At 52.1% G+C, this 18,741-nt stretch overlaps 1 protein-coding gene across 1 annotated transcript in view; it reads right to left on the bottom strand.

Annotated features, from left to right (window-relative positions):
* Positions 1 to 18,741, bottom strand: part of ajap1 (adherens junctions associated protein 1) — a 430,540-nt gene that overhangs the window by 82,655 nt on the left and 329,144 nt on the right. Inside the window, exon 4 of the mRNA XM_072478480.1 lies at positions 18,170 to 18,412. Within this exon, the coding sequence (XP_072334581.1) occupies positions 18,170 to 18,412 (243 nt within the window). The remainder of the gene's footprint in view (positions 1 to 18,169; positions 18,413 to 18,741) is intronic.

The raw sequence follows: 18,741 nt of genomic DNA, 5'->3' as shown, positions 1-18,741 counted from the left end.
GGCACAGAAAGAGGCCATTCAGTTCGTCAGGTCCATGCTGGTTCCCTGGACAAGCTCGTCAATCTCATTCTCCTCCTGCAAGTCTATTTCTCTCAAGTGTGCTTTCCAATTTTGTTTTGAAATCACTCAACATCTTTGCTTCCACCACTCTCATTGGCAGTGACTTAAAATTACCACTCATTGTGTGACAACCTCCCCAACTCCCATTTGTCTTGCTCAAGAACTTAAACCTGAGTCGCACTAGTCCGTGTAAAATCAGCTAATGGGATTCGCTTATTTTTGACTATCTTAACTAAACCTGTTGTAATCTTGTAAAACTCTATCACATCTCCTCTCAGTGACCTGGGGCGTCATTCTCCGACCCCCCGCCGGGTCGGAGAATGGCCGTTGGCCGCCGTGAATCCTGCCCCCGCCGAAGTCTCCGCTCCCGGAGATTGGGCGGGGGCGGGAATCCAGCCGCGCCGGTTGGCGGGACCCCCCGCTGGATTCTCCGGCCCGGATGGGCCGAAGTCCCGCCCAGGAATTGCCTGTCCCGCCGACGTAAATCAAACCTGGTATTTACCGGCGGGACCAGGCAGCGCGGGCGGGCTCCGGGGTCCTGGGGGGGGGCGCGGGGCGATCTGACCCCGGGGGGTGCCCCCACGGTGGCCTGGCCCGCGATCGGGGCCCACCGATCCGCGGGCGGGCCTGTGCCGTGGGGGCACTCTTTCCCTTCCGCCTCCGCTACGGCCTCCACCATGGCGGAGGCGGAAGAGACTCTCCCCACTGCGCATGCGCGGGAAACTTTCAGCGGCCGCTGACGCTCCCGCGCATGCGCGGGGAAACTGACAGCGGCCGCTGACGCTCCCGCGCATGCGCCGCATTTCCGCGCCAGCTGGCGGGGCAACAAACGCCATTTCCGCCAGCTGGCGGGGCGGAAATCCCTCCGGCGTCGGCCTAGCCCCTCAATGTTGGGGCTAGGCCGCCAAAGATGCGGAGACTTCCGCACCTTTTTGCCGACGCGATGCCCGTCTGATTTGCGCCAGCTTTGGCGCCAGTCGGCGGGCATCCCGCCGTTGGGGGAGAATTTCGCCCCTGGTCTTTCCAATCCTCCAGCCATATATTTCTCGGCAGTGCACTATTCGCCGATGGCAGGATTCTATTCTCCCACCGCTTGTCAATTGGATTTTCCATTGAAACCACCCCACAATGCTGGGAATCCCACAAACGGGGGTGCACTGCCAGTGGGAAAAGTGAATCCTAATGACTGGAGAATTCTGGCCAGTCTCTTTTATTCCTCGGAGAATGTCACATGCCTTCAAGTAACTTTCCCAAGTGACTCTTCCCCAATAGTTCACCTGCTCTTCACACTTGGTGCTGATAGCTGTTGGACTGCTGAATGTGTCACATCCAAGTTAACCCTGCCAGCATCTAACATTTCCACATGTTAAAAAATGATGTTCCCAGAGTACAAGTTAGGAGAGAGAACCCTGGCCATTTATTTCTCCCCTTGCATGAGGCACACTCGTCGACATCAATTAAATTTGGACTTGGGACCTCTTGGCTTGTGGGGGTCACCTTAACATTCAGGGCCACTTTCAGAAACAACGGCAACCTCCTTTGTTGTGATTCTGTGATGGGAAAGGAGGCAGAGGCTCTGGGTTTCCTGATACCCCAGAGAGGAGCAAATAAGATTCTTTTAGCACCACAACCTGGTCATGATACCATCCCAGTTTCTGGTTCAATGTTCATTAGATATTTATGATTGACTCCCAGTGAAATTCTACCAGCAAGTCAGAGCTAGATATTATTGGAGTCATTAAAGAGGTCACATGGCCTCAAATACTAGGACTGAAGACTTTCAATGTGTAAGCCATTGGAGGGAGACTAGGCCTTCACTAGGTGCTTCATGCAGCAGGACACCCGGATCCCTCTGTACCTTGGAGTTCTGCAATCTTTCTCCATTGAACTAACATACAGCGAAGTAAAGGTCGAAATCGCGAAGGTACTGGCTACTATCTACCAATCCTGCTTAGATACAGAGGTGGTGTCAAAGGTCAGGAGGACGTCACGCCCTTGTTCAAAACAGTGAAGAAGGATAAATCTGGTAATGAGAGGTCAGTCTGTTTCGTATTGGTGTCGTGGATGCTTTTACAATCTATAAACAGGATGAAAATTAACAGCCACATGAACAAGTATAGACTAATGAAGGAGAACCAGTCCCTTCTTGGGGGGAAATTATGAATGATTGAGTCGTTTGAGGTTGCAACACAGAGGGTGGATGAGGGCAATGTTGTGTATATGAGTTTTCAAAAGGCGTTTCATAGATTGGATTGGATTTGTTTATTGTCACATGTACCGAGGTACAGTGAAAAGTATTCACTGTACCTCGGAACACCACACAATAGACTTCTTAGCAAAACTAAAGCTGATGGAATTAAAGGGGTAGTGCACCGTTGATTATAAAAAAACATGCTCTGAGATTTTTTTTAAACCAGAAAGTTGTGGTGAACGGCTGTATTTTTGATTCTGGAAGAGGCAGACAGTGGATTTCCCTGTGTTTCACTACTAGGCTCACTTACGATTTGGACTTTGGGTGCAATTTTGAAATTTGCAGGTGATACAAAACTTGGGCGGGAATTCTTCGGCTCTTTGGATTCTCCGTTGCCGCTGGCAGCGCATCCCCGCCCGCGAGTTTCCCAGCGGCGTGGAGTGCCTTCAGTGGGAAATCCCATTGGGAAGCGGCGGGAGTAGAGAATCCCGCCACCAGCAAACGGCACGCCGCCGAGAAAGTTGCGGCTGGGGGCCCGGAGAATCCAGCCCCTGTTGTTAACTGTGCAGAAAATAGCAATAGAAATCAAGGGGACATAACTGTGCTGGTGGAATTGACAGAAAATATGGCATGTGAAGTGCAACTCCGAAAAGTGTGAGGTGAGACAATACAAACGAAGTATTTTTTTTAAGTGTAAGAGGGACCTTGGGGGTGTTTGTCCACAAATAGTTGAAAGTGGCAAGGCAGGCTAACAGAGCAGTCACTAAAGCATATGCGATCCATGGCTTTCTAAATAGAAGCTGAAACGTACACAAGCCAAGATGTTAAGCTGAATCCATATAAAATATTATTTTGGCCCCGGCTGGAGAACTGTGTCTGATTCTGGGCACCGCACTTTAGGAAGGACAGAAGTCTTTAGGAAGTATACAGAAGAGATTTACCAGTGTGGTGCCAGTTTAAGGGATTGAATTTATATGGATAGCCTGGAGAAGCTGAGATTATTTTCCTGAGAGCGGAGAAGGTTAGAATGATATTTTACGGAGGTGTTTTAAAATCAGGAAAGGTTCAGATGGAGGAAATAGAGAGCAACTGTTTTCATTGGCTGAAGGGCCAACAACTAGAGAGTGCAGATTTGAGGTGATTAGCTCAGGAATGAGAGGCAACAAAAGGAAAAAAGTTTTATTTTGAACCCAGTAAATGATTAGGATTTGAAATACAACTGCCCGGTAATCTTCTCGACGGAACTGGATAAACACTGGGAGGAGAGGGAACGGTGCAGGAATGCGGGAATAGGACTAATTGCATTCCTCTTCAGAACAGCAAGTGCAGTCTAGATGGGAGGAGTGGCCTCAATCTGTGCTCCACGAGTGCCTACTTCCATGAAAGCAAGTACTTAGACCTACATTTCTGGCTGAGTCATTCGGAAGAGTGAACAGAGGCTGGTGTTAAACTATTCGCTCAGCGGGTAAACATTTGTTCTTCGAGTTATTTTCCAAAATGGCAGTTTCTAATAAGGGCAAGGTGTTCGACTGAAATAACAGCATGGACTAAGCCAGTATGAACAATTGACTTTGTCAAATTATACTGTGGCTGTTTTTTTTTTACCAGATTAGATCAGTGGTCTGTCTGCACATTGTCAGCAATACACTAATACCTTGTCATTTTCACCTTCTGCCCAGAAACACACAGAAAATGCAAGTGTAGGATACCCCATCATCTTTTTGAGCACCATTTTGCACTGTCTACAGACTAATAAGCGACCCCGGGAACAATCGCAACATTTGGGACTAACAAAGCTAAGCCAGACTCCCCGGCGCCAGCAGGAGCCAACACAAAAGAGGTTAACAGACACCTCAAGACCGCCCATCGATCAGGGAACCGCTCCAGTATTGGAGAAATCGAACCAAGCAATTGGAACGAAGTCCAATCACTTGGAACCAGGTACAGGGTCCGCCCCGAAAGGCAGGAAGCCCCTGGGGACTATAAAGTTAAGCCCCCAAGTTCAAATCGTTCTTCTTGACCGGGTCATTCAGCAACACGAACCAACCCTTGACCGTGACCGGTTCAGCTGCCGCCGATATCCAGTAAGTCTTAAGTCAACGCTCGCTACGAGATAGGCGCTCCTAGCTACCAATCCGTACCAACTTCGAATCCCGCAGACTCAGAACCCGAACGAAAGGCCATTTGTTTCCCTGACCTGGTGGGCCAGTCCAAAGCTAAGTAGAGGCCTGTTAGTTGTAGAAGTAGCTTAGAAGTATAATTTGTGCATGAGTAGCGATTACTGTGTATAATAAATGTGCTTTGATTTGAATCTTACTAATCGGTGTATTGAGTTATTGATCATTACTTGAACTTGAACCTCGTGGCGGTACCATCAAGATATCTGGCAACTCGAGAACAAAGGTTATAAAACAGAGCCAATTGAAGCAATCAAAAGTTAGCAACAACAGACCACAGAATGGTGTTTATTTTTTAAGAACATACATGTTAAGCTCAAAATCATGGAAAAGTTTGTTCTGAGCTTTCTGTCAAAAGAGGTGTTTTTTTAAACATGTTTATGACGTCACAAAATAGGAAATTTTCCCCTTCCCTCCATGCTAAATGAGAAAAATAAAAACTTTTTCATGCTTATTTAAAGCATTTGCATGAACATTATGCAAACTCAAACTGAAATGTAACAGACCATCGCTAAGATGCCCCCATATCTTGCAATATTGCATTAGCAAATTAACATATTAGTCAGTGGTCAGTAGGTTAAGTAATTGTCAATTAGTCAACCATGCAAAACAACAATGTATGCACCGCCACATTGCGGCATAGTATCCATTTACCTCTTTAACAAATGCAATGCTATTGATTTCCTGTCACTTTTATTGAATCGTTTTATATTGTCACCGGGCAATGCCAGGTAGAATGAAAAAGTACCTCTATTGCTCAGAAGGGCAGCTAGTTATTAAATCTAAAGAGTGGAAGTCTGGAACTAAAACATTAAAAAAACACAACGGTGCATTCCTCCAGAAGCTGATCGTGTTAAAATGACCACCTTGAAACAATGTGGGTGGGATTCTCTGTCCCTCCAGCCCCGTTTTCGGGCATGGCGTACCCCCGCCGGCAGCGGGATTTTCCATTCAGCTGTCGGCCAACTCTGGGCGGGATTCTCCATTTTTGGAACTATATCCCCATGCCATCGTGAAAACTGTGGTCTTTTACATCAGGAAAACTGGCGTCAAAAGGCCACAGATTCACATAAGGGGCTAGCAGGCAGCTGTATTCCGCACCGTGCTCCATGGCAGACTCAGACCGCGGACCTGGACCGCAGAAATAGTGCCCCCAATCGGCCGCTCACCCTACCCTGATCGCCTATACAAAAAATCCCAGCCCCGAATGAGACCCCCCTGCCCTTCGATCAGCTCGCCCCTGACTGTGGCTGTCGTGGACTGAGAGTCATGGCCAGGATGTTCCCTACCAGTGCGGCACTGTCAGCGGGAGAGGTTCGTGGGTGAGGTGCCGAGGTTCCGTGTCCGTGGGAAGGATGTGGGGGTGGTCAGTGCCCTTGAGGGTGGGGCGGCGGGGAGCTGGTGCAATGGTTCCATGGTGCTTGTTTTTTAAAATATTTAGAGTAGCCAATTACTTTTCTTTTCCAATTAAGGGGCAATTTAGCGTGGCCAATCCACCTAACCAGCACATCTTTGGATTGTGGGGGTGAAACCCACGCAGACATGGGGAGAATGTGCAAACTCCACACTGACAGTACCCCAGGGCAGGGATTTGAACCCGGGTCCTCAGCGCCGCAGTCCCAGTGCTAATCACTGCGCCACATGTCATCTCTCCATGGTGATGTTGAGGGGGTTGGGGGGGGGGGGTTAATCTGTTGTGCTGGTGGGTTCTGTTGCAGGGGTGAATGGATTTCCTTTTGTATATTTTAACCTTTTTGACATCAGGGCGTCTTTTTAAAAATGGGACCCACCTCCTTAATATTTTAGTGTTTATAAACATTTTAGTTTTTTTAAATTTAAAGTACCCAATTCATTTTTTTTTCCAATTAAGGGGCAATTTAGCGTGTTCAATCCACCTACCTTGCACATCTTTGGGTTGTGGGGGCGAAACCCACGCAAACATGGGGGGAATGTGCAAACTCCACACGGACAGTGACCCAGAGCCGGGATCGAACCTGGGACCTCGGCGCCGTGAGACTGCAGTGCTACCACTGTGCCACCTTGCCTCCCTGTGTTTACAAACATGCCGGGAAAAGTCGGCAACGCAGCTGGTGGGCTACCCTCCGCTTTTTCCACCTGAGTTGATAGTTAGCCAAGAAATGAGGACCTTCTAACCGTTCATTCTGTTTCTCTCTCCACAGGTTAAAATTATTCACGTCTCTCCAAAGGACACAGTCTTGTTTCTACAAATATATTGGTGCATATACCTTGTGTGTGGCTAGTGTGCTTCAACCAAAAAATAAACAACTTGAGAAATCTTTGATTAACAGGTGAATAGACCCGAGCACAACATGCACCTCGTACATTACGGTTTTAGCAAAACCTGTGTCAGCATAGTGAATGAAAAGATACACTTCACCAAACAAACAAAGGATTCTTGATTGCTGACTGCAACATTTGGGGATAGCGGAATAGGTTTGTGCAATGTCATGTACCTCATCATTCCATGCCAAGATTAGGCGTGATAGCACTGCACAATAGAACTTGCATTGTTTTTCAGTTGCTTAATTTAGTCCAACCAGCGCGTAACTTACTGTTCGTGGGAAAGTGTTTCAATTAGTTCAAATTAGTTGTGCGACCCTGATCTGCTTCTATTGTTTTATTACAGTTTCATTATTCAAAGAAAACAGCCAAGATCAATAATGACTATGGGGGGGGGGGGGGGGGGGGGGTGGGGAATGAAGTGTTGCATAATAGGTGGTACAGAGATTGATAAAAGGAAGAGTGCTGCAGTTATTCCAGCACTTAACTTGACCAACACTGGTCTATTCTAGTGATCTGGTTTTCTCCCTCCTCCAATTGTCTCCCCTCATTTCCTTGAAGGGCTAACTCTTGTCAGGGCACAGTTCCTAAGGAGACAGCAGGCCAAGTAACTGTTACTCAAGCATGAGCCTCGAAGGGGATTGTGTACTTGCTGTTAAGAATGTAGGAGCCACCATTGTTGGGCACTGTCCTGTCCTGTCTGCCTTTCCGGCAGGATTTGCCAGATGACACCAAGGTCAGGACCTGGACATTTGGGGCTGGATTCTCCGGTCCCCCAGCTGCGTGATTTTCAGCGGCGTGCCGTTCTCTGGCACCGGGATTCTATCTTCCCGCCGCTTATCAATGGGACGTTTCATTGGAGCCACCCCATGCTGCCGGGAAATCTCCGGCAGAGGTGCACTGCTGGCAGGAACGGAACAGAGAATCCCAAAGGATGGAGAATTCCGGCCCTGATCATTTTTCCCTCCCTAGCCCATGGAAACCAAAGCCAAGTGCAGAATCCCAGCCAGAGCTCGAAGGACGAAGCTGCGGCCTTGCAGCACTGTTTTCTGGAACATCACAAAGGGCTTTGTTTTCACAATAAAGCCAAAAGGGTGCTGTAATTATAAGGATGCGATATTTGATTTGAATTGGACAGTAAAGGGTTTGAATAAATGTGGTAGTATGTATTGGGGGTCATGTGGGACTGGAAGCCCTAATGTCATTGGCTGACAGATCCCGGGTCCTGGTTGGCCGTTGACCTCATACTCCGCCCTGAAGGCGAAGTATAAGAAGCCGGTGCCTTCCCCCGCAGGCCAGTTTACTATCGGGCTGCTGGGGAACAGACACGCTTAATAAAGCCTCATCGACTTCACTCTTTTCGTCTCATGGAGTCTTTGTGCGCTACAATTTATTAAGCGTGCCTAAAAAGGACTATGGAGCTCAGGATCATTCCAGAATGCCTGAGGATCAGCCCCCACGCAGTGAATGCAGCAGCAGCCTTCAAACACTGGCAGACTTGCTTCGAGGCCTACCTCAGACCGACCACTGGCCGGGTCTCAGATGAACAAAAACTGCAGGTCCTGCACTCGAGGGTGAGCACGGAGATTTTCACCCTCATCGAAGACACTGACGATTTCCAGACGGCGTTCGCAGCACTGAAAAGTCTCTATGTCCGCCCAGTTAACCAAATCTACGCTCGCTACCAGCTCGCGACGAGACGGCAAGCTCCCGGAGAATCGATGGACGAGTTCTACGCCGCGCTACCCGCGCCTACGGCCCCGACTGCGCGGCAGGCCATTGGGCCCCGTACGTACCCGTCGCGGCAAACCCCCCCCCCCGGACACCCCACAGGCTTGCGCGGCCCAAACGCCGAGTCGCACCGGGGGCGCCCGCTGTTATTTCTGCGGCCAGGCGAACCAGCCCCGACAACGCTGTCCGGCCCGCGCAGCCATCTGCAAAAGCTGCGGGAAAAAGGGCCACTATGCGGTGGTGTGCCGATCCCGCGAGGTCGCCGCCGTCCCGGGGCCACAGGGAGCCCTACAGCCAGTCTATGCCTCCCAACCCCCCCAGCACGCCATGTGCGACCCGCAGGCGCAGCCGCTCTGGGTCCCGACCACCGCGGTCCCGGGAGAACTGGGAGCCCTGCACGCCGCCTACGCGCCCCAACCCCCCTCCCCGCAGTCCATGTACGACCCGCCGCCGGCGCTCCCGATTTGGGTGCCGGCCAACACTCTCCACGGAGAGGAATGGGCCTTTCGCGTCCCGAACGCCACCCTCACCTCCCTCCCGCGCCCCACGCCTGACCCGCCGGCTCCGCCGACTTGGGCCCCGACCACCGCTGTCCCCGGTGAGGGAGCTCCGCGCGGTCCTAGCGCTCGCCGCCCCACGCCTGTCCTGCCGGCGCCGCCGACCTGGGCCCTCACCCCCGTCCCGCGCCCCACGCCTGACCCGCCGACCTGGGCCCTCACCCCCGTCCCGCGCCCCACGCTTGTCCCGCCGACCTGGGCCCTCACCCCCGTCCCGCGCCCCACGCCTGACCCGCCGACCTGGGCCCTCACCCCCGTCCCGCGCCCCACGCCTGTCCCGCCGGCGCCGCCGACCTGGGCCCTCACCCCGCGCCCCACGCCTGTCCCGCCGGCGTGCCGACCTGGGCCCTCACCCCCGTCCCGCGCCCCACGCCTGACCCGCCGGCGCAACTTACCTGGGCCCCGACCACCGCTGTCCCCGGCGAGGGAGCTCCGCGCGGTCCTAGCGCCCGCGGCCCTGGTGCTCGCAGAGAGGGAGCTCCGCGCGGTCCTAGCGCCCGCGGCCCTGGCGCTCGCAGAGAGGGAGCTCCGTGCGGTCCTAGCGCCCGCGGCCCTGGCGCTCGCAGTGAAGGAACTCCGCGCGGTCCTAGCGCTCCCCAGACCCCCCAGCACACCATGTGCGACCCGCAGACGCCGCCATTTTGGGTCCCGACCACCACGAGGGGAGGAGGGGCGCCGCCATCTTGGACCGCCCCCGACCTGTACGACGCATGGGGGTGGCCATTTTGTCCACCCCCGACGCCATCTTGTGACCCCTCAGCCACGTACGATGTATGGGGGCAGCCATTTTGTCCATCCCCGACGCCATCTTGGACGGCAACAACGGACCCCACCGCACTACTACAACCACGGCTCGCTTCGGTTACGCTCGATCAGGCTCGGCCCCGGACTCTCCAGACGACGACGACAACGGTCCTAATTAACGGCCACGAGACGCCATGCCTAGTCGACTCCGGGAGCACGGAAAGTTTTAGACACCCCCACACGGTAATACGCTGTTCCTTAACTACCTACCCCAGCGCACAAAAGATTTGCCTAGCTGCAGGATCCCACTCCGTACAGATCCAGGGATTCTGCATAGTCACCCTAACGGTACAGGGGAAGGAATTCAAAAACTACAAACTTAACGTCCTTCCCCAACTCTGTGCCCCCACCTTCCTGGGCTTAGACTTCCAATGTAACCTACAGAGCCTTACGTTTAAATTCGGCGGCCCCATTCCCCCACTCACTATCTGCGGCCTCGCTACCCTCAAGGTGCAACCCCCGTCCTTGTTTGCGAACCTCACCCCGGATTGCAAACCCGTCGCCACTAGGAGCAGACGGTACAGTGCCCAGGACCGGACCTTCATTCGGTCCGAAGTCCAGCGGCTACTAAAGGAGGGCATAATCCAGGCCAGCAATAGTCCCTGGAGAGCGCAGGTGGTAGTAGTGAAGACAGGGGAGAACCAAAGGATGATCATTGACTATAGCCAGACCATCAACAGGTACACACAACTTGACGCGTACCCTCTCCCCCGCATATCCGACATGGTCAATCGGATTGCCCAGTATAAAGTCTTCTCCACCGTGGACCTCAAGTCCGCCTACCATCAGCTCCCCATCCGCCCAAGTGACCGCAAGTACACAGCCTTCGAGGCAGACGGGCGATTATACCATTTCCTACGGGTCCCTTTTGGCGTCACAAACGGGGTCTCGGTCTTCCAACGGGAGATGGACCGAATGGTTGATCAACATGGGTTACGGGCCACGTTCCCTTACCTCGACAATGTAACCATCTGCGGCCATGATCAGCAGGACCACGACGCCAACCTCCAAAAATTCCTCCAGACCGCCAAAGCCTTGAACCTCACGTACAACGAGGACAAGTGCGTTTTTAGCACCGATCGGCTAGCCATTCTGGGCTACATAGTGCGCAATGGGATAATAGGCCCCGACCCCGAACGTATGCGCGCACTCATGGAATTTCCCCTCCCGCACTGCCCAAAAGCCCTGAAACGCTGCCTGGGGTTCTTTTCATACTACGCCCAGTGGGTCCCCCAGTACGCAGACAAGGCCCGCCCCCTAATACAGACCACGACCTTCCCTCTGTCGACAGAGGCTTGCCAGGCCTTCAGCCGCATCAAAGCGGACATCGCAAAGGCCACGATGCGCGCCATCGACGAGTCCCTCCCCTTCCAGGTCGAGAGCGACGCCTCCGACGTAGCTCTAGCGGCCACTCTCAACCAAGCGGGCAGACCCGTGGCCTTTTTCTCCCGAACCCTCCACGCCTCAGAAATCCGCCACTCCTCAGTGGAAAAGGAAGCCCAAGCCATAGTGGAAGCTGTGCGACATTGGAGGCATTACCTGGCCGGCAGGAGATTCACTCTCCTCACTGACCAACGGTCGGTAGCCTTCATGTTCGATAATGCACAGCGGGGCAAGATTAAAAATGACAAGATCTTAAGGTGGAGGATCGAGCTCTCCACCTTTAACTACGAGATCTTGTACCGGCCCAGAAAGCTGAACGAGCCGTCCGATGCCCTATCCCGCGGCACATGTGCCAACGCACAAATTAACCACCTCCAAACCCTCCACGAGGACCTCTGCCACCCGGGGGTCACTCGGTTTTACCACTTCATCAAGTCCCGCAATCTCCCATACTCTTTAGAAGAGGTCCGTACAGTCACAAGGGACTGCCACATCTGCGCGGAATGCAAGCCGCATTTTTTCAGGCCAGATGGAGCGCACCAGATTAAGGCTTCCCGCCCCTTTGAACGCCTCAGTCTGGATTTCAAAGGGCCCCTCCCCTCCACCGACCGCAACGCATATTTCCTTAATGTAGTGGACGAATACTCCCGCTTCCCTTTTGCCATTCCCTGCTCCGACATGACCGCGGCCACAGTCATTAAAGCCCTGAACAGCATCTTCACGCTGTTCGGTTACCCCGCATACGTCCACAGCGACAGGGGGTCCTCTTTCATGAGTGACGAGCTGCGCCAGTTCCTGCTCAGCAAGGGCATAGCCTCAAGCAGGACGACCAGCTACAACCCCCGGGGGAACGGGCAAGTAGAAAGGGAGAACGGCACGGTCTGGAAGGCCGTCCTACTGGCCCTACGGTCCAGGGATCTCCCAGTTTCACGGTGGCAGGAGGTCCTCCCGGACGCTCTCCATTCCATCCGGTCGTTATTATGTACAAGCACTAATCAAACGCCGCACGAGCGTCTCCTTGTCTTCCCTAGGAGGTCCTCCTCTGGAACGTCGCTGCCAACCTGGCTGGCGGCCCCAGGACCCATCCTGCTCCGAAAGCATGTGCGGGCACATAAGGCGGACCCGTTGGTCGAAAGGGTTCACCTCCTCCACGCAAACCCCCAGTACGCCTACGTGGAGTACCCCGACGGCCGACAGGACACGGTCTCCCTGCGGGATCTGGCACCCGCCGGCAGCACGCACACCCCCCTGACACCATCATCCCAACCGCCCCCCTTCCTGCCGCCGCCGCACCCCGCGACCGCCCCCTTCCCAGGAGGATCAGTCCCCCTCCCCTTTGCACCGACAGCTGAAACCGTGCGGCTCCCGGAGGCGACAACGCTGGTACAAGCACCACCACCACCGCCGGGGCCGAGGCAATCGACACGGACGACCAGACCGCCCGACCGACTCGTGGCGTCGATGTAAAACAAAGATGGACTGTTCAATGAACATTTTGTTTTTCCTATACCCTCTGTAAATAGTTGTAACAGGACGATACTGTCCAATACTGTATTACCATGTAACTGTTCTATCCTCCCAGGACCAGCCCTGTAAACCCTTACCACCATACGAAGCATCACCCCACCGGGTTCATTTTTGACAAGGGGTGAATGTGGTAGTATGTATTGGGGGTCATGTGGGACTGGAAGCCCTAATGTCATTGGCTGACAGATCCCGGGTCCTGGTTGGCCGTTGACCTCATACTCCGCCCTGAAGGCGAAGTATAAGAAGCCGGTGCCTTCCCCCGCAGGCCAGTTTACTATCGGGCTGCTGGGGAACAGACACGCTTAATAAAGCCTCATCGACTTCACTCTTTTCGTCTCATGGAGTCTTTGTGCGCTACAATTTATTAAGCGTGCCTAAAAAGGACTATGGAGCTCAGGATCATTCCAGAATGCCTGAGGATCAGCCCCCACGCAGTGAATGTGGCAGCAGCCTTCAAACACTGGCAGACTTGCTTCGAGGCCTACCTCAGACTGACCACTGGCCGAGTCTCAGACGAACAAAAACTGCAGGTCCTGCACTCGAGGGTGAGCACGGAGATTTTCACCCTCATCGAAGACACTGACGATTTCCAGACGGCGTTCGCAGCACTGAAAAGTCTCTATGTCCGCCCAGCTAACCAAATCTACGCTCGCTACCAGCTCGCGACGAGACGGCAAGCTCCCGGAGAATCGATGGACGAGTTCTACGCCGCGCTACCCGCGCCTACGGCCCCGACCGCGCGGCAGGCCATTGGGCCCCGTACGTACCCGTCGCGGCAAACCCCCCCCCCCCCCCCGGACACCCCACAGGCTTGCGCGGCCCAAACGCCGAGTCGCACCGGGGGCGCCCGCTGTTATTTCTGTGGCCAGGCGAACCAGCCCCGACAACGCTGTCCGGCCCGCGCAGCCATCTGCAAAAGCTGCGGGAAAAAGGGCCACTATGCGGTGGTGTGCCGATCCCGCGAGGTCGCCGCCGTCCCGGGGCCACAGGGAGCCCTACAGCCAGTCTATGCCTCCCAACCCCCCCAGCACGCCATGTGCGACCCGCAGGCGCAGCCGCTCTGGGTCCCGACCACCGCGGTCCCGGGAGAACTGGGAGCCCTGCACGCCGCCTACGCTCCCCAACCCCCCTCCCCGCAGTCCATGTACGACCCGCCGCCGGCGCTCCCGATTTGGGTGCAAATCATTCAATATTGATTTTTGAACTTTCCTTGAGCAACTACATTTGAACTGAGTAGCTATGCATTGTGAGGTTATAGTGCGATGACTTCATCATCAATGGTTCCTGACCTGTGCAGTCAACTCATCTTGAACAAATGCTAGTCTTTGTTCCACAATCTGAGGTAAAGAACTTATATTCTCAGAATTTAGGTATGTTAATTGTAAGGAATAAAGGAAAAGTGAGCTGTTTTGCTATCCGACATAAACTTAAAGGTTTTTTTTTAAACAAATGGGCCGGGATTCTCCCCTACCCGGCGGGGCGGGGGGTCCCGGCGGGATGGAGTGGCGGGAACCACTCCGGTGTCGGGCCGCCCCAAAGATTTCTCTGCACCTTTAGGGGCCAAGCCCTCACCTTGAGGGGCTCTGCCCACGCTGGAGTGGTTGGCACGCCGCCGACCGGCCGGCGGGAAAGGCCTTTGGCGTCATGCCAGCCGGGGCCGAATCCCACCCAACGTATCAACTGCCACATTGAGTTCAAGACCAATTCAAGGTCTGTTTGCGTCTATAATTCATTGCATTTCTACATTATTCCAGATAAAATAGTCAGACTAACAGGGGACTGAACCAGTGACTCGATTGTTATGGAAGGGTAAGCTTTCCAAGGCTGTATTCCTTGCATGCAGTCTCATTGCATAAAAATATCGCTCCAAAATCATACTTAAAGAGCATTCAAAACCTTCTGGCCAGTGCTAGCATCCAGTAAGGCTCCACAACTCCTGGGGAGCCTCTCAAAGCTTACCCCCTTACCTCCTCCAACATTTGGAACAGTGACTCGTGGCAATGCCCGAGCACCAGTTTATCAAAGCCTGTGGTCTCTATATGGCGGCATCTTTGTTGACCTGTCCATGCTGTCAGTCAAGTGCGATGGATACACCCAAGATTTACAGCTGTCATTGAGCTAACAGAACAAGTCTCTGTGATTACTTTAAAAACAAATGATTAAATTTTAAAACCCCGTCACAGTGGGGGCAGGACTGCTGGTGGGAAACTCCATAAAAGTTACAATATTCTGAAGTAACTCCATGCGATGATGCAAATATGCCGTATTGTTTTTGACCATTAGTTAACATTTGGGTGACCGCCAAACAATGCCCCCCCCCCCCCACACCAAGTGCTGGTAAAATACCAGTGGTGATGGGTGGAGGACGTCAATTGGCCCATTTAATTGGCTCAATCTCAATTACCCTCTGGGCAGGAGGCCTTCCCCGGAACTGATAAATAACAAATGTGACGGGAATGTGATGGGCACAACACCTCACACATTAGAATGGGCAACCCCCCCACCCCACCCAAACCTGCCAGCCCATTTCCAGTGGACCAGTTAAAATCCAGCCCATAGAATCACGAACCTGGACCGTGCCAACAGCTCAGCTAGTTAAGCAAATGAATAATTTGACCACTGAGATCAGAAAATTTAGTAGTCAGCGCTGACTTTGCCAGGAGTGGATGGAGGAGAGCTACATTAGTACCGGGTAAAGAAGATGCAAATCTGTCAAATTTCCTTCTCCGGGTCGGTCTTTGAAATTATGAATGGATCCTATACAATGAACATAGAGATATTTCACTTTGTTGGGGAAACCATAAAGAGTCACTAATAAGTTCAATGAGTAATTAAGGAGAAGTTCAGACAGCGTGAAGGGGCTTTCAAAATCACGAGGGGGCTGGACAGGGTAGATAGGGAGAAACTGTTCCCGCTCGTAAAAGAACTCAGAACGAGGGGGCACAGATTTAAGGTAATTTGCAAAAGGAGCAAATGTGAGGTGAAAAAAAACGTTTTCACACAGCGAGTGATTGGGGTCTGGAATACACTGCCTGGAAGTGTGGTGGAGGCTGGTTCAACTGAAGCATTCAAGAAGACATTCGATGATTTTTTTGAATAGAAGCATTGTACAGGGGTACGGGGAAAAGGCAGGGTAATGGCATTAAGTCATGATGCTCATCTGGAGAGCTGCGGCGGGCATGGTGCGCCGAATGGTCTCCTTCTGCGCCGTGACAATTCTGCGATTCTGTGACAGAGGCATTTAGGTGGAATGCAAACAAGGGCATCGGGACGGGGGAGGGGTGGGGTGGCAAGTAATCAAAAAATATGGTGACAGAGTGAGATGAACTAAGGTGAGAGGGGATTCTGATGGAGTATAAGCACCAGTATATAGACCTGTTGGGCAAATAGCCTAGTTCAGTGTTTCAAATTCAATACAATTCCATGTAATTATCCAGCAACAACACACCACAACTCATCTGTCTACACATTCTGCCAGGATTGACGCATGGATTACTGGTGCCTGGGCAAGGTATTAGGCGGTAAAGAATGATTGCAGGACTGTACCCCAGCAAGAAAGTCAATGCCTTCAGGAGTGCAGGGGAGAGGAAAAGATTGAAGAGGGGGGAAAAAAAGAAGCAGGCAAAGTCGCTAAGGAAAAGGAACCAGACACTGCCAGGAACATGTCTTCCAGAATGATATAGTAGGCTTGATGCCTCAAAGGAAGCTCAAAGGGCAGCTGTGCACTTCCTGACACAACAGGAGAGGGCAAGTTTGTTAAATGAGCAAGTAGCTCCAGTCCCTTTTTAAATAGGAGACGGAGATTATTTCGAGAACTCTTGGAGCAACATGGAACAAAAGAGGCCCCTGCATTTCTCTGGTTATATCTGTTGTGTCCAGCTAACCTTTGAAACTGTTCCAAGGATTTCTGTGCAAGGCCAGTGTCTATGAAAGCAGAGCAAAGGATTCAATGGGTCAAAATCTACCATGCGATTGCCAGTTGCCTGTATATTCAAAAAACTTTGACAGCAAGCTGGTTACAGGGCAGCTCCCTGGGAAACACAATACTTCAGAGGTTGGAGTATGCACCAAGCACTGATAGTCATATCAATATCAAACGGACAATATTTTGGATATTTCTTGGTTAATCTTGCTTAATGCATCAGAAAGCTCCCTTTAAGGCTCTCCTTTATTGATGCGGATTATTTTGGTTAGTGTTTGTATATTGTAATTTGTGCTGTATTGCTGCTGTGCCAAATTACTAAATTACTTCTCAATAATTCTGGAATATTACATCCCCACTCAGGGCTTCCCAAACTGGGTCGCGACCCTCAGTTCTCATCACAAGGTGAGATTTTGGGGTCACAAACTCTGATGTCGCAATGGCTGTCATGAAGCTTGGACTGATTTCTGATAGCTGCGAGGGCCCTTTAAATCCTCATGTTCTTTTGCTGATGGATGTGGCCCAATGGACTGCTCTCCCAGGCCCGATTTCAGCTGCAAAATAAGTCAGTGAATAGGTAGGTGGTGTTCTTCTTTTCAATCAACTCCGTCCCCCACTAGGATGATGGGCTTGAAAGAGGGGTAGATGGGATGAAGGAGTGGGAATGGGGCACGCTGTGTTCCACAAGAAAAGCCCACCCCCATTTAACAACAGAAGCCACCCTCCTCCTCCATCACTGCCCCTCCCTCTCCCTCTCCCTCTCCCCCACCCTCTCCCTCTCCCCCACCCTCTCCCCCACCCTCTCCCTCTCCCCCACCCTCTCCCTCTCCCCCACCCTGCTCAACAACTCTCCGACGTGTAATCTTTCACCCTGGCGTCACACGAGGTCTGAGGAATTAAAATAGGGTCACATTGGGAATAGATTTGGGAAGCATTGGTGTAGATGCTTTTGGTCTGAACACAATATTCAGTTTGTGAGTGTCTTGGCTCAGACTGTGTGGAGTTTGCGCGTTCTCCCCGTGTCTGCATGGATTCCCTGCAGGGGCTCCGGTTTCCTCCCACAGTCCAAAGGTTAGGTGGATTGGCCATGCTAAATTGCCCCTTACTGTCCTCAGATGTGTAGGTTAGAAGAGGTTACGGTGATATGGAGGGGGAATGGGCCTACGTATGGTTCCATTGCTTGAGGCCGAATGGCCTCCTTCTGCACTGAAGGGATTCTATGGAACTTTAGCACTGGGAGTCTTGCTTTAACTGCACTTTCATTTGTTTGCGGGAGGGGACGGGGTTGTTCTGTCGCAAAGCACAGAACGGACCTCTGGTGTCTTGGCATTCCCAGTGAAAAGGTGAAACCGATCAACACCGATTCAGGCCCAACATCCCTAAACCTGGAACCATTACAAGTCTGCTACTTGAACCAGTCAATCGCTAACTGTGTTTATTTTTTCCTCCTGAGGTGAGAAGTGTGTGCTATGCGGTGTCAATACATTTTTGTTTAATTTTAATATGATAGCCTTACCGGTTTCCGTTGAATGTGGTTTTGTAGACTGTGGTCTGGTGTAGGCCCTGGTCAGCATAGACTGGCATTGATGCACGGACGCACTCATGGGAGCACTGGAGGGTCTCGTTGTACGCAGTGAATATGTCCAGGTTGCTTGGCACTCGCGCGGCGGTGAAATCGGTCAGATTCTGGCAACTTTCTTCCTGTTGGTTGATCTTCCGTTGGTGACTATTTCGATGCCCGTTTCCATTTTCCGCACAGCTGTAAAACAAGCAGGTCTGTTCATCTCCGCATTGTCGAGGTTTCCATTTTAATAGTAAACACACATAAAACATCTCCAGTTCCAAATAAGCTACAGCAGAGAGGTAGGCTAAAAAAAAATGTAAAAGAAAAAGGTTGTTCTGTTTGTTTGATTTTACTTAATTCTAGCACTTCTGCTCACTCGGTCCCAGAAAGGGTCTTGCTACCCATAGCAGGATGCGGAAGGAAGCAACCAAGATGGTTCTCCAGCTCTGGTTGGTCGCCTTTCGTGGAGCTTTTCCATGACCCCTGCCATCGGTTACCTGATAATTCAATTTTTAAATTGCACT

This window comes from Scyliorhinus torazame, chromosome 16 (assembly GCF_047496885.1).
Source record: "Scyliorhinus torazame isolate Kashiwa2021f chromosome 16, sScyTor2.1, whole genome shotgun sequence".
In the NCBI taxonomy this organism is placed as follows: Eukaryota; Metazoa; Chordata; class Chondrichthyes; order Carcharhiniformes; family Scyliorhinidae; genus Scyliorhinus; species Scyliorhinus torazame.
This window is presented reverse-complemented; position numbering and strand designations above follow the sequence as displayed.